At 41.2% G+C, this 15,414-nt stretch overlaps 1 protein-coding gene across 2 annotated transcripts in view; it reads left to right on the top strand.

Moving 5' to 3' along the window:
• Positions 1 to 7,138: 7,138 nt before the first annotated feature.
• PPIL4 (peptidylprolyl isomerase like 4) overlaps positions 7,139 to 15,414 on the top strand; it is a 37,165-nt gene continuing 28,889 nt past the window's right edge. For both annotated transcript variants that reach the window (XM_064598210.1, XM_045865724.3), the window contains exons 1-5: positions 7,139 to 7,296; positions 13,303 to 13,370; positions 13,456 to 13,520; positions 13,788 to 13,905; positions 15,033 to 15,175. In XM_064598210.1, coding sequence (XP_064454280.1) covers positions 7,227 to 7,296; positions 13,303 to 13,370; positions 13,456 to 13,520; positions 13,788 to 13,905; positions 15,033 to 15,175 — 464 coding nt within the window. In that variant the 5' untranslated portion in view covers positions 7,139 to 7,226. The remainder of the gene's footprint in view (positions 7,297 to 13,302; positions 13,371 to 13,455; positions 13,521 to 13,787; positions 13,906 to 15,032; positions 15,176 to 15,414) is intronic.

The following is a 15,414-nucleotide window of genomic DNA, read 5'->3' as shown; positions in this document are numbered from 1 at the left end:
GGGGCGGTGTCAGGGGCGGTGTCAGGGGCGGGGCTAGGCTACCGGGGGGTGGGACCCTGGGGGACGGGGCGGGGCGGAGGCGAGACGGGCCCGGGAAGGAGCCGGTGGCAGCGGACGGCTGGGGCTCCGGGGAAAGCGGGTTGCGCATGCGCGCCGCCGCGAAACGTCGGGGGGTGGAGTCAAGCGGGGGAAGGTCGGCTTTGGTCATTAGACTGGCGGTCTGGATTGGAGAGAAGTGCCAATCCGAAGGAGTGAAAATGTTTTCATTGACATTATTTTTAAAATCAGTATATACGCTTAGGAGACTAGTATGTATACGTATGCACATAGCTATATCTCTGTGTGTACATGTTTTACATATGTATAAAATGAAAATGGTAATATCGCAGAAAACTATACATTATAAACAATATGTCACGTTTAGAGGGGGAATTTTATTACATCGGTAGTTCTCACCCATGACTGCGCATGGGAATTGCCTGGGCAGTTTTAAAAATTACTGACTCTGGGGTCTTACGGGACACCCGAGTGTCTGATTTAGTCTGGGCTGCTGTTCGGCATCGGTGGTTCCCCAAGTGATTTACTGTGCCAGGGTTGAGGATCAACCACGCATCAAATGTTCAACATTCAGGGGATCACTGTGAGACGCCATGGGAACAACACTCAACAGGAAACCACTCCACCTGGGCTCTGGGGGCTTTTCTAGTCAGTTCCTTAATCTACAAAATGAAGATGGTAGACTTTTCTTACCCCTTTAATATTTTTTTTTTTAAGATTTTATTTATTTATTTGAGAGAGAGAGAATGAGAGAGAGAGAACACGTGAGAGGGGATAGGGTCAGAGGACGAAGCAGACTCCCTGCCGAGCAGGGAGCCCGATGCGGGACTCGATCCCGAGACTCCAGGATCATGACCTGAGCCGAAGGCAGACGCTTAACCGACTGAGCCACCCAGGCGCCCCACCCCTTTAATATTTTTTAAAAAATATTTTATGAAACTATCTAAAGCAGAGAATGCCAAGAAATTCGGGCATTTCAGATTAATAGGATTGAATATTGATTGAGAACTTGGAGACATTGCCATTCAAGGCAGAATAAGAAACATTTAACCTTTTTTTAAAATAAAACTTTGGACATGGAAAGAACACAAGTCTCTCTCTTAGCCCTTCTTCTTTATCAACCCCTCTCCCCGTGGATACTTTTCTAGCTAGGGTAATTATAAAATCTTTGTAGGGTGTACTACAAAATCATTCAACTAACTCCTTGCCTACTGTGAGATATGTAACAACATTATTAACTTGCACGTGGTTTCTGCAGTCCCAACCACTCTTGGGTTCCAACTACAACCACTTGGTTTTTCACTCTATTTCAGACTTCTGGGATTAAAAACGAATCTGGAGATCAGAACACATGACATGTGGATCTGCATAATTTGAATTAGTAATATATGTATAAGATTTTAAAGTACATTTATATGAAAAAGTAGACAGGGAAAGTGAAGTAGCCTGTTTCCCAACAGATCACTCCCCATAGTCTGACTATCCATTATCCGTCCACGTGTTTTGTCTCCATAGCTAGCTCTGAGCTCCAGGAAGGCTGTGGACAAAAAACAGTAAAGAAGCTTGCTAGAGTTGGAGTTTGTTGGAAGTTTAGGAACACACCAACAGGCAATTGTCTGCCACACCAACTAAGTGTCCCACAATTTAATTCAATTCTGATATTATCTACCTAGAGATTGCATCAGATCCCACAGGATAAGGGATCAGTCCCCTGAGACAGCCCCCGCCTACTCTCACCCACACACACTTCAGATGCCAATTGCAAGCCCGGGTTATTACCTGTGCTTTTGACCAATCAGCTACAGAGCATAGGTTCCAATAACCCCCTCCTTGGATTGGATTAATTTGCTAGAGCAACTCATAGAACTCAGGGAAACACTTACTTATATTTGCCAGTTTGTTATAGATAGATATAATAAAAGATAGAACAGCCAGATGGAAAGAGATGCATAGGGTAAGGTATGTGGGAAGGGGCAGAGCTTCCATGCCCTCCCCAGGGACACCATATTCCTAGCACCTCCCCCTGTTCACCAACCTTGAAGCTCTCTGAACTGTGTACTTATGGGATTTTAATGGAGGCATCATCAATCATTAACTCCATTTTCAGCCCTTGTCCCATTTCAAGAGTATGAGGGGCAGGGCTGAAAATTCTAAGCTTCTAGTCACATCTTGGTCTTTCTGGTGACCAGCCCTCATCCAGGAGCCAGCCAGAAGCCCACCCAGAGTTACCACAGTAGAACAAAAGACACTCTTATCACCCAGGAAATCACAAGGGTTTCAGAAGCTCTGTGTCAGAGACAGAGTCAAAGAGCAATATTACGGGTGCCTGACTGGTTCATTTGGTAGAGCATGTAACTTTCAATCTTGGGGTTGTGAGTTCAAGCCCCATATTGGGCCTAGAACTTACTTTAAAAAAAACAAAAAGAGGCGGCGCCTGGGTGGCTCAGTTGGTTAAGTGTCTGCCTTCCACTCAGGTCATGATCGCAGGGTCCTGGAATCGAGCCCGTGTCGGGCTCTCTGCTAGGTGGGAAGCCTGCTTCTCCCTCTCCCACTCTCCCTGCTTGTGTTCCCTCTCTCGCTGTGTCTCTGTCAAATAAATAAAATCTTAAAAATAAATAAATAAATAAATAAAAACAAAATTAAAAAAAAAGAGAGAGAGAGACCAATCTTAGAACAAGAGATGCTCCTAGTGTTCTTATCTCTTAGGAAATTACAGGGTTTCAGGAGCTCCATGCCAGGAGCTGGGGCAGGGACCAATATATTTTCTATTAATTCACAGCATGTCTTTTATATGCAAAACAACCAATCCAGAGCCCATATTCTGAATCCCTTCTTCCACCAGGCTTTTACGGTCCAGGAGGCAATATTCCTCTGTCCTAATCATCCCAGACCAGGTACCAGACAACTAGAGACAGCCTATAATATACCCCAGAGCCCACTGATATTATTAAAACTAGCCAATTCTAAGCCTGTTTATCCTACCTTGTCTCACCTTCCCCCCATGGAAACCACAATAAGGACTCCTGCCTATAGTTTCCTCTTGGCTCCTTCCACCTCCTGACCAACCCTGATATTTTCTATTTGGCCCTGCATGGCATGTTGTGCCCCCCCACCCCACCTCTTTGGGAACTGTGAGTAACAAACTATCTTTTCAATGGCAGTCATCTCCTGACCTGTTGGCTTCACCATACATGAATAATAATAAAACCTACATTTTATTTTTTTTAAAGATTTTATTTATTTATTTGACAGAGAGAGACACAGTGAGAGAGGGAACACAAGCAGGGGGAGTGGGAGAAGGAGAAGCAGGCTTCCCGCAGAGCGGGGAGCCCGATGCGGGGCTCGATCCCAGGACCCTGGGATCATGACCTGAGCCGAAGGCAGACGCTTAATGACCGAGACACCCAGGTGCCCCTAAAACCTACATTTTAAAACACCATACTAATATCTACTGAAAAGGCCAATACTGTAATAATCACAACAAAGAAAAGGCGGTTGAAGTTCTTGACAAGGCAGATGAAGAAGCAGGTAAAGATTGCTTCCAAAGAGGGCAAAATGTCCTGCTTTCTAGCCAGCCAGAAATGTTCTCTAGCCCCTGGACTGTCACTGTCCCAGATATCTTACTGTAAATGTTATGACAACAGTGACTACGATGAATCTCAGTTCACCAAACTGAGATTCCTCAGGATGTGAGGAGAAAAAGCAGGAAAAGGAACAGATAAAGAAAATCATGCTGGACTTGTCAAGCACATGAATGCTTCTGCACCATATAATATTATATTTGATCATAAATATGTGTTTTTGTTGTTCATACATTTAATCATTTAAAATCATGATTTTACTTTTGGCAATTTTAGTAAGGCTACAGACATTTGAATGTGATTGTTCAGATTAGTATATGAAATGATGTCAACAAAGAAATTCGTCATAATGGTTGGTGATGTTGATATTCGGAAGGCAATACAAATTTACTAATCTTTTCTCTAGACTAAATCTACTTTAGTAGTTACATTTGGTAGAATTGTGAAGGTTGTATCTCATTTCTTTTCACCTATATATCTACTATATAAACCACTTAAGTATTTATACCATTAGAATTCAAAGTGTAATACGATGCCGACAAGCATAAACTATATAACATCATGAAATTATATTTTTCCCATGAAGGTAGAATATTTGATATTTAGTGATATATCAGTGTGTATATGTGTGTATATATATTCAGGATAGCATAATTTAAAGATATAGCAAATTACACACTGAAGAATAAATAAGGTATTCTATCTTTGGCTTAAGATATCACACCTGGGCCTCGAGTCTGCTAAAGAGTCTGGCCATATCATTTATGGTGATTAGTGTATCACTTTCTATGTTAAAGCATTCCTCGTATTTATTATGTCAATTTCTAATTCTCTTTGAATAGTCCAAATTTGTCTTTAAAAATTATTTAACTTTTCCAAATCCTCTCTTTTTCTTGATCTATTTCTTTTAAGCATACACAGAAATTTTTTTTTTTCAATTTAAATTCAATTAATTGGTGCGCCTGGGTGGCTTAGTCGGTTAAGCTTCTGCCTTGGGCTCAGGTCATGATCCCAGGGTCCTGGGATCAAGCCCTGTATCATTAGGCTTCCTGCTCAGAGGGGAGCCTGCTTCTCCCTCTCCCTTTGCCTCTTCCCCAGCTTGTGCTTCCTCACTTGCTGTCAAATAAATAAAATCTTAAAAAAATAAATTCAAGTAACATATAGTGTATTATTAGTTTCAGAGGTAGAGTTCAGTGATTCATCAGTCTTATAGAATATCCAGTCCTCATTACATCACATGCCCTCCTAATGTCCATCACCCAGTTACCCCATCCTCCCACCCTCTCCCCTCCAGCAACTCTGTTTGCTTTCTATGATTAAGAGTCTCTCATGGTTTGTCTCTGTCTCTGATTTCATCTTGTTTTATTTTTCCCTCCCTTCCCCTATGATCCTGTTTTGTTTCTTAAATTCTACATTATCAGTGAGATCATATGATAATTGTTTTTCTCTGATTGACTTATTTTGCTTAGCATAATACCCTCTAGTTCTATCCATGTTTTGCAAACAACAAGATTTCATTTTTCTGTGAGGGCTGAGTAATATTCCATTATGAATGTATACACACACACACCTTCTTTATCCATTCATCTGGGCTCTTTCCATAGTTTGGCTATTGTGGACATTGCTGCTATAAACATTGGGGTGCAGGTGCCCCTTCTGATCACTACATTTGCATACATAGAACTTTACCAAATATTATCCTGTAATTTCTAGTCTTACTATTAAAATTATATTGGGAAAAGATTAGTATATGTGCTGCCTAAGTGAGCACTATATTGGGAAAAGATTAGATGAGTTTTATACAGTATCCAAAATAGCTGTAGCACTTTATATTCCCATCAACAATCCCATTGTTACTTTAATTTGTATTTTTTTTTAAGATTTTATTTATTTATTTGAGAGAGAGAGAGAGAATGAGAGACAGAGAGCACGAGAGGGAAGGGGATCAGAGGGAGAAGCAGGCCCCCCACTGAGCGGGGAGCCTGATGCGGGACTCGATCCCGGGACTCCAGGATCATGACCTGAGCTGAAGGCAGTCGCTTAACCAACTGAGCCACCCAGGCGCCCTTAATTTGTATTTCTTTAATTAATTGCCAATATTCATCAATTCACTCAACTAATATTTATTCACCCATTATGTGGCAGGCTGTTATAGGCACTAGGGATACAGCAATAAACAAAACTGGCAAGATTGGCTATAACCTTCTAGAGCTTATATTTTAGTAATATAAAAATAATTTATATTTATCATCAACAAATTCATAAATAGCGTGTTAGATAGTAAAGAGAGCCATGGGGAAAAAGCTTTATGGAGAAAAACAAAAGTGTATGTATGTGGGTTTAATTTTAATTATGGTAGTCGGGGAAAGCTTCACTGAGAGGTGACAAGTGAGCAAGAGGCCTAAAGGAGGTGAAGGAGAGCCATGAAAATATCTCGGGGAAGAGGGTTGTAACTGGAGTGGGCAGCCAGCCCAAAGGCCCAGAGGCAGAAGTGCGGCCAACAGTGTTCAAAGAATAGCAAAAGTCTAGTGTGGCTTCCAAGTAAGAGAGAAGCCAGGTAGATACGGCAGCAGAGAGAGTATCATGTATGGCCTTGCAGACCATTATAAAAACGTTGGCTTTTGGTGAGAGGTGAAGTCATTGGAAGCTGTAATTGTACAAAATGGTATAAAAGTGACTGACCTGTTTGGTCAGATTTAGGGGAATAAACTGCATGAAAACCCTCAACAGAGGCCAAAAATCGTTTTGTTTTTTTTTTTTTAAAGATTTTATTTATTTATTTGACAGAGAAAGACACAGCGAGAGAGGGAACACAAGCAGGGGGAGTGGGAGAGGGGGAAGCAGACTCCCTGCCAAGCAGGCAGCCCGATGCGGGACTCGATCCAGGGACTCCAGGATCATGACCTGAGCCGAAGGCAGTCGCTTAACCAACTGAGCCACCCAGGCGCCCCCAAAAATCGTTTTATAAGTCTTCAAATTGAAAGATTACTGATAAACCAGTAGAGATTTGGGGCTGAAGCCTACTGTCTTTTAGCTTGTCGCAGTACGGACCTGTCACTATTAGCAGAGCTTCTGTCCTAGGCACGATTAGCCAGGGAAGAACTCCTTGTTAATCACCTTTCTGGGTAACAAACTGTACATTTAAGGCCTAAAGGTTTTGATTCAGGACGACGAAAAACACTGATCAGGAAATCCAGAGTAGTTGTCCCAATAACGTGGGAGAAGCTGGCGCCGTGGTCGCTCTCGATGCTCCCCGAGGAGCAGAGAAGAAAGGGCTGCTCGAAGGTCCGCCCTGTTCTTGAGAAGGGCACAAAAGGGACACAAAACCCTTTACAAAAGTCCTTTTGAGCGACGGGCTCCCGCGCCAGTCGCCCAGGAAGAACCAGGATTTTCAAAAAAGGCCGCGTCGGAGGCAGCGTGGGTCGGCGCCGACCAGGCGGGCCGCGACGGGAGGGGCGTCGCCGAAGGGAGGGGCGTCGCCGAAGGGATGACGTAAAAAGGCGTCGCGCCGAGAGTGACGCGTGGCGTAGATCACGACGGGCTGCGCCTGTCACACCCGCGGCTTGTTGCGGAGGAGGAGCGGGCGCCATGGCGGTTCTGCTGGAGACCACTTTGGGCGACGTCGTCATCGATCTGTACACTGAGGAGCGGCCGCGCGGTGAGACCCGGGCCCCGCTCACGTCTCGCCAGGGCCACGATCTCCTTTCCCTACTGTCCCTTCGCTGCCCGGTCCCCTTGACTGGGTTCGAGCTTCTAGGCTGCCGGTGCCCACGACTGGGCTATTTTATTAGCGGGCCGTGGTTCGAAAAGTTTTTGTGAGGAGCAGCCTCTCTCCTGTATCTGGGGCTGGCCAATCGGGTGGCGGGTGCTTGTGGCATTAAATGCCTATGGGGTGTGTGTGTGTGTGTGTGTGTGTGTGTGTGTGTGTGTGTGTGTGTGTGTGTGTGGTGCAGGCTGCATATACCATAGCCATAGCTTATGTGGCTTTACTGCGCTTTACTCGTGAGAGGAACACAACCTGTATTCCTTGGCGTGTAATCAGTAAGTCCTAATGGAAGCGGGAAGGATGTGTTTGGAGCAGCGAGTGTGAGCATCCCGCCGCGGTGGAGGAAGGGCTGTCCAGAGATGTGCACGGAGCCCTAGCAAACACTCACTTATCGTCTGCTGTGCAAGACTGCCAAGCTCTGGGATAGGCGTCTTGTCCTGGAGGGTCTAATTTTCCACTGGGAGAAATGGACGTGGGAGCCCCTTTAAGTGTTGTAGGTCTTACAACCCATTGTAAGTGGTGTAGTTGAAGAATGTGTAAGTTGCTATGGAAACCAGTGGAGGGAGTAATTCTTCCCGCTTGGGGGCGGGGAGAAGCGAAGAAAGCCAAGAAAGTAGACCACTTGAACTAGCTCTTTCAAAAGATGAGTGGGAATGAGGGTGGTTTTTTTTTTTGCTTGGAATTTTCTGGAAACAGCAAGTAGTTTGGCATGGCTTGAAGGAATGATGCGTGCTGTGGAATGGCAGACTACGAGTCTGGTCCTATAGGTTATATTGGTTAGATCAGATGTGAATAGTCTTGTGTGCTGTTCTGATGGCTAGGGTCTTTGAAGGTTTTAAAAGCAGGATCGAGGCATGGCAAATTTGTTTTAGGAAGATAACAGGCAACAGTGTGGAGACTGTATCAGAATTGGGAGAAACTAGAGGCCACAGAGATTAGTTACAGTCAGGATCCTGTCCCCTTGGAATGCAGAGTCTATCAAAGAGGATGAAACAGTATGTACAATAAGTGTCTTTCTGCTATGTTACACTCTATCTCACACTGAGTTGTTCCCCCCCCCCCCCCCCGCATGCTCAATCATACATCCATACCTTTCTCATACTGTTGCCTCTACTCCAATGATTCTCTCTACTGTTGTCCTTTTGGCAAACTTCCTGCTTATTATTCAAACCTTGGATCAAGCATGATTTCTTCTGTGAAGCTCTCCCTTGCCCCTAAGAGGAATTAGATCTGTTTTTTTCTGCTGTCTTTTTAAACAGCATGTAACACATTTTGTTATATCATTTACCTGTTAATCCTGGAATTGTTTGCAAAGGCTTAGTTGCCTTCTTGTCTATCCTAAGCACCTGGTGCAATGCCTGCCACTTTGCACACATTAAAGGCTCATTACAGTGACTAATGTGTGTGTGTGTGTATATATATAGTCTAATGTATATATATAGTCTAATGTATATATATACATTATGTCTAATGTATATATACGTGTTTATTAGTTAGGATTCTCAGTGCAGATGATAGAAACTCAAACTGGCTTAAACAAAGAAAATAGTTGATTGCCTCCTGTTACTGAGGTAAGCTTGGCTTTAAGGATGGTGGGATCCAGAAATTCAAAGGATGTTATAGGGAATTGTATTTTTCATCTCTTGGTTTTGCTTTCTGTTGAATTTGTTTGACACCCTCTTCACGTGGGACAGCACCTAGCAAATGAATGGGCCCCTTTCCCCAGGGTTGTGAAGAACTAAAGGGGAGGTAGGGTTATCCTACCTAGTTAACACAGACAGAATAGACAAATAGCGATTCTGCAAAGATAGTTTGGAAGACTAAAAAGATAAGCCCACCCCATTTGTATGTATTTGTAAGCCTGTGATCGGATATTTACTTACATGTATAACTACTTACCGCTTCAGAGTAAATATATCCAGACTTAGTTTTCTTCCTCTTTCCCTCCCTCTCTCCCTTCCTTCTATTTTTTCCTTTTTTTCCTTTTTATTATAGAAAACTTATATACAGAAGGAGAGTCATGAAAATGAGCCCTCATGTGCCAATGACCAGTTAACGAACGGTTGTCAACACATAACCAATATCGTTTCATTTATACTGGATTTTTTGTAATAAATCCATTACATGGGACTTATTTAATCTGCAGTTACTTCAATTTGTATTTCTAAAAAGTGATTAAAAAAATAACCATAAATCAGGGCACCTGGGTGGCTCAGTTGGTTAAGCGACTGCCTTTGGCTCAGGTCATGATCCTGGAGTCCCGGGATCGAGTCCTGCATCAGGCTCCCTGCTCGGCGGGGAGTCTGCTTCTCCCTCTGACCCTCCCCCTTCTCATGCTCTCTGTCTCTCATTCTCTGTCTCAAATAAATAAATAAATAAAATCTTAAAAAAAAAAAAAACCACAAATCATTATCACATCTGAAAAAATGGGCAATAATTTTTTGGTATCATTCATATTTTCCTTTTGTCTCGTAAGTGTTTTAAAAATATTTGGGGGCGCCTGGGTGGCTCAGTTGGTTAAGCGACTGCCTTCGGCTCAGGTCATGATCCTGGAGTCCCGGGATCGAGTCCCGCATTGGGCTCCCTGCTTGGCAGGGAGCCTGCTTCTCCCTCTGACCCTCCCCCCTCTCATGTGCTCTCTGTCTCTCTCATTCTCTCTCTGTCTCAAATAAATAAATAAAATCTTTAAAAAAAAATATTTGGTAATTTAAGGATGCAAACAAGGTTCATTTATTATATTGCCTGATACAGCTCTTAAATATCTTTTAATCTATAGCTCCTCCCCCTTGCCTTATTTATTTATTTATTTTAAATTTTATTTATTTATTTGACAGAGAGAGACACAGCAAAAGAGGGAACACGAGCAGGAGGAGTGGGAGAGGGAAAAGCAGGCTTCCTGCTGAGCAGGGAGCCTGATGCGTTGGGGGGCTCCATCCAAGGGCCCTGGGATCATGACCTGAGCTGAAGGCAGTAGCTTAATGACTGAGCCACCCAGGAGCCCCTCCCCTTGCCTTTTTTTTTTTTTTAAATTTTGTTTATTTGAATTTAGGTGACACATAATGTCACATTAGTTTCAGGTGCAAGATAGTGATTCACCTTCTCTATACGTTATGCTGTGTTCACACCCCCCCCTGCCTATTTTTAAAGACTTTATTTTTTTAGAGCAATTTAAGGTTCATAGCAAAACTGAGGGGAAGGTATATAGAGAGATTTCCCATAGACCCCTATCGCCACGTATGTGCAGCCTCTCCCATTTTCAGTATCCCCCACCAGGGTCTACCTTTGTTGTACATCTGTACCATTTGTACCATTTGATGAACCTACATCGACACGTCATAATCCATAGTTTACATTGAGGTACACTCTTGGGTGTTGTACATTGTATGAGTTTGGACAAATGTATAATACATATATCCACCATTACGGTATCATACAGGAAAATCATGTAAATCATGCCCTAAAAATCTCCTGTGCTCTGCCTATTTATTTGCACCCCTCTCCTCAACTCCTGGCAGCCAGTGATCTTTTACTGTATCCATAGATTTGTTTTTTCCAGAATGTTATATGGATAGAATCATACAGTAAGTAATCTTTACAGATTGGTTTCTTTCAATTTGTAATATGCATTTAAGGTTCCTCCATATCTTTTCATGGCTTGATAGCTCATTTCTTTTTAGTAGCAAATAATAATATTCCATTGTTTGGATGTACCACATACTATTTATTCAGTCACCTACTTAAGGACATCTTGGTTGTTTCCATATTTTGGCAATTGTGAACAAACCTGCTATAAACATGTGTATGCAGGTTTTTGTGTGAACATACATTTTCATCTCCTTTGAGTAAATACCAAGAGGTGTGATTGCTAGATTTTATGGTAAGAATGTGTTCAGTTTTGTAAGAAACTGCCAAGGTCCATACGTTATATTGGTTGATATCTTTTAATCTATAGTTTCTTCCCCACCCCAACCCCCATTTTTCCCTTAACGGGTTTTGTTTTGTTTTGTTTTTGAGAGTTTACTTATTTATTTATTTGAGAGAAAGGAGAGAGTATGAGCGGGGGAGGAGCAGAGGGAGAGGGACAAGCGGACTCTGCATGGAGCCGTCGCAGAGCTTGATCCCAGGACCCTGAGATCATGACCTGACGTGAAATAGAGTCTGAAGCTTAACTGACCGAGCCACCCAGGTGCCTCTACCTTAACAACTTTTTGAGAAGGAATCTGAGTCATTTGTTTTATAGAATTTCCCTCATTTTGGATTTGACTGATTTTATCCTTTTTGTATCTTTAAATATATTTTTATCTCTTCTGTTTCTCCTAAATTGCCACTTAGATCTAGAGCCTTGATAAGGTACCGGTTTAATGTTTTTGGCAAGAATATTTTCATATAAGGTAGTCTGCACTTCAGCTGCATCACATTCAGGAAGTACTTGATGTCTGGTTGGTTCTTACTGCGAAGTTAAAATTGGTCGGTGGGTTCAGGCGTGTCCACCTGATGTATCTGTTATAGTGTCCCCATTAGCTTTTCATCTAAGGATTTTGGCAGCCATTGATCACTACCTAGATCCATTATTTTTGTTTTCTAGTTAAAGGACTACTCTTGTATTTAACAGTAATCCCAGAAATGTATTTTTCTAGGAAAACAATCAAAATCCTGATATTCAAGACCTTTCAATACCTTGGCCCCATCTTACCCCTCTGGTCTATTTACCCTCTATTACTTTGTATTACCAGAGTGTTACAGAGCTGAGACTGGTCTTTTGGACCCTTCAAAAAACATTTATATTTGCACATCCAGACTTATTCATACTGTCTTCCCAGTTTGAAATGCTTACTCTCTACTCGTTGCCTGTCTAGTTCTTGTATTTTTTTTTTTTTTAAAGATTTCATTTATTTATTTGACAGATAGAGACACAGCAAGAAAGGAACACAAGCAGGGGGAATGGGAGAGGGAGAAGCAGGCTTCCCGCAGAGCAGGGAGCCCGATGCAGGTCTCGATCCCAGGACCCTGGGATCATGACCCGAGCTGAAGGCAGATGCTTAACGACTGAGCCACCCAGGCGCCCCGTCTAGTTCTTTTAATGCCCACCTTCAGCCTCTATGAGGTCTTCTAATTTCCCTAGCCAGAAACAATCTTCCTTTTGAACTTTGTGGCTTTTTTAAAACCACTTTTTACCATTTTACTATATAAGTGGCCCAGATGGTATTATTAGATATATCCAGTATTGTAATTATTTTGCTCGGGTGTAAGGACCCTGGACAGCCTCATAGGTCTTTCTGTCTGGTTTCTAGCTTAGTGTTCTGAGAGTTTGTTAGTGTACAACTAGACTATGAACTTGTTGAGGGGAGGGGCTGTGGTTTAATGGCATTTGTGATAGCAGTGCCAGGCACCTAGAAGATACTCCATAAATATTTACTGAATAAATGAGTGTATTTATATGAGAAAGCTGGTACATGATCAGTATATGGATTTTTCCGAAGAGCTGTTTAGTCGTCATTAAAGAAATTGGTCTCAGATATTTGATTTTATCTAATTTATATAATTTGTACCCATTTTCAGATACTCTGATAGATTCTTTTCCATCATAGTATCCTCTTTGGGTTTTTTTTCTCTTGCAAAACTAATCCATTAGTTAATGGTTGCCTGTCCCAAATAAGTGTCAGTTTCCTGCATTAGCTCAGATGCCCAAGAAGTCCTAAGAAAAAGAGAATAAAAAGATAATTTAAAATATATTGCCTTTTTCTAGACTTACTGCCTTTTTTATGATTTAGGATATTTGACCATTGGGGGGTGTTTGTATGGTAATTTAGAAATGAAATTATGCGAACTAAGCATTTACTTGCTTAAAAATGTTTTTGTGAACCACTATGATAAATTTAGTATTTACTTTTCTTTCAGCCTGCTTGAATTTCCTGAAGTTGTGCAAAATAAAGTATTACAATTATTGTCTTATTCACAACGTACAGGTGAGTTGGTGGATATAAGTCATGTCCTTTATTATTGGAACCATCTAGCAAACTCTGAATTAACAAAGTACCTTGTTTATTATAGAGGGATTTTATCATACAAACTGGTGATCCTACAGGGACTGGCCGTGGAGGAGAGTCTGTTTTTGGGTAAGTTCTTTTATTTTTAAATGAGAAAAAATAGAATTGCCTCTTAACAGTGTTATCTAACATATTTCAATCTGCATTTTAAAATACAATTCAAATATAGATTTTTTTCCAAGTTCCCTAGATGTCTATAGCAAATAAAAAAAAAAGAGAATATTTTGAATCATAGTGGCATTTCTATAAAGAAATGGTAATCCTGTTTGTTACTAGTACTTTGTATTTCACGTTGAGAGTACTTATATTTTATAACTTTACTGTATGTATTTTCAGTCAACTGTATGGTGATCAAGCAAGCTTTTTCGAGGCTGAAAAAGTACCAAGAATTAAGCACAAGAAGAAAGGCACTGTGTCCATGGTGAACAATGGCAGCGATCAACATGGATCTCAGGTTAGGAAATGAGTAAGAAGATGAGTTTTGTTTTATTTTTAAATTTTTATTTACTTTTTTTATAGAGAACATTTTTTTAAAGATTTTATTTATTTATTTGAGAGAGCGAGAGCATGAGCAGGGGGAGAGGGAGCCCAGTGCAAGGCTCAATCCCAGGACCCTGGGATCATGATGTGAGCTGAAGGCAGATGCTTAACTGACTGTGCCACCCAGGTGCCCCAAGATGAGTTTTGTTTTAAAATGAAGGACTGGAAAGAGCCACAAGTTATCGCTTTAAGCTATCCAATAAGAAGAGAATTTCAAAGATAATTGTTAGAAGAAAAATATTATACTATATTTTTTTTATATAAAAAAATTATTTTGGGGGGCACCTGGCTGGCTCAGTCAGTAGAGCATGTGACTCCTCAGGGTTGTGAGTTTGAGCCCCATGTTGGGTGTAGAGGTTACTTAAAAATAAAATATTTTAAAAAAATTACTTTGTTCTTTTAAAAAAATTTATTTATTTATTTATTTTTATTAGAGAGAGAAGGGGGGTCAGAGGGAGAGATAGAATCTTAAGCAGGCTCCACCCCAGCATGAGCCTGACACAGGGCTCGATCTCATGACCTGAGCTGAAATCAAGAGTCAGATGCTTAACCAACTGAGCCACCCAGTCGCCTGTACTTTTTTCTTTTAAAGGCATGTCCAGTGTGAGGAGTTCAGAAGATACAAAAACGTATAACATTATCCACAATCCTACTATCCATGGATCATCACTGTTCACATTGTGGTCTCTTTCCTTTTGGTATTTATTACTTCAAAACAGATCATGTTGAGAACCTTTCATTCATTGTCTGATCCTCACAACAACCCATTTTGGGGTAGATGCTTTTTTTCCCCTCACAATTCACATGTGAAGAAACTGAGCTTTGGTTTGCCCAAGTATTTTAAACAATCAGGGAAGCATCTGTATGTGTATTGATATTTTATGTATAAGCTTGTACTTTTTAATTAGTACTAGTAACAAGTGGGTAAGAATCCATGCAGTGAATGTAGAGTATTGTGTTTGTATATTTTTGTCAGTCTGTAACTGATTTCAGTTTGAATTATAGATATATATTTATATTTTTCTGTGTCTTTCTATTCAGTTTCTTATTACTACAGGAGATAATCTAGATTATCTTGATGGTGTTCATACAGTGTTCGGTGAGGTGACAGAAGGCATGGACATAATTAAGAAAATTAATGAGACCTTTGTTGACAAGGACTTTGTACCATATCAAGATATCAGGTGTGGTTGCTATCTCAATGTACTAGAATGTTTTAATACTGTGATGTTTGTGGAGATGGCAAGCATAGAACTGGTTTTTGGATAATTCCAAAATGTGAATTAATACGAGACTATACGAATCCATAAAGTAAAAAAGACCTTTTGTACTTTTATACTTCTTTTTTTTTTAAAGATTTTATTTATTTATTTGAGAGAGAGAGAGAGAATGAGAGAGAACACGAGAGGGGGGAGGGTCAGAG

The sequence above is a fragment of the Mirounga angustirostris genome, unplaced genomic scaffold (genome assembly GCF_029215605.1).
Source record: "Mirounga angustirostris isolate CCGP_5_RB_7025 unplaced genomic scaffold, mMirAng1.0.hap1 SCAF_8, whole genome shotgun sequence".
NCBI classification, from domain to species: domain Eukaryota; kingdom Metazoa; phylum Chordata; class Mammalia; order Carnivora; family Phocidae; genus Mirounga; species Mirounga angustirostris.
This window is presented reverse-complemented; position numbering and strand designations above follow the sequence as displayed.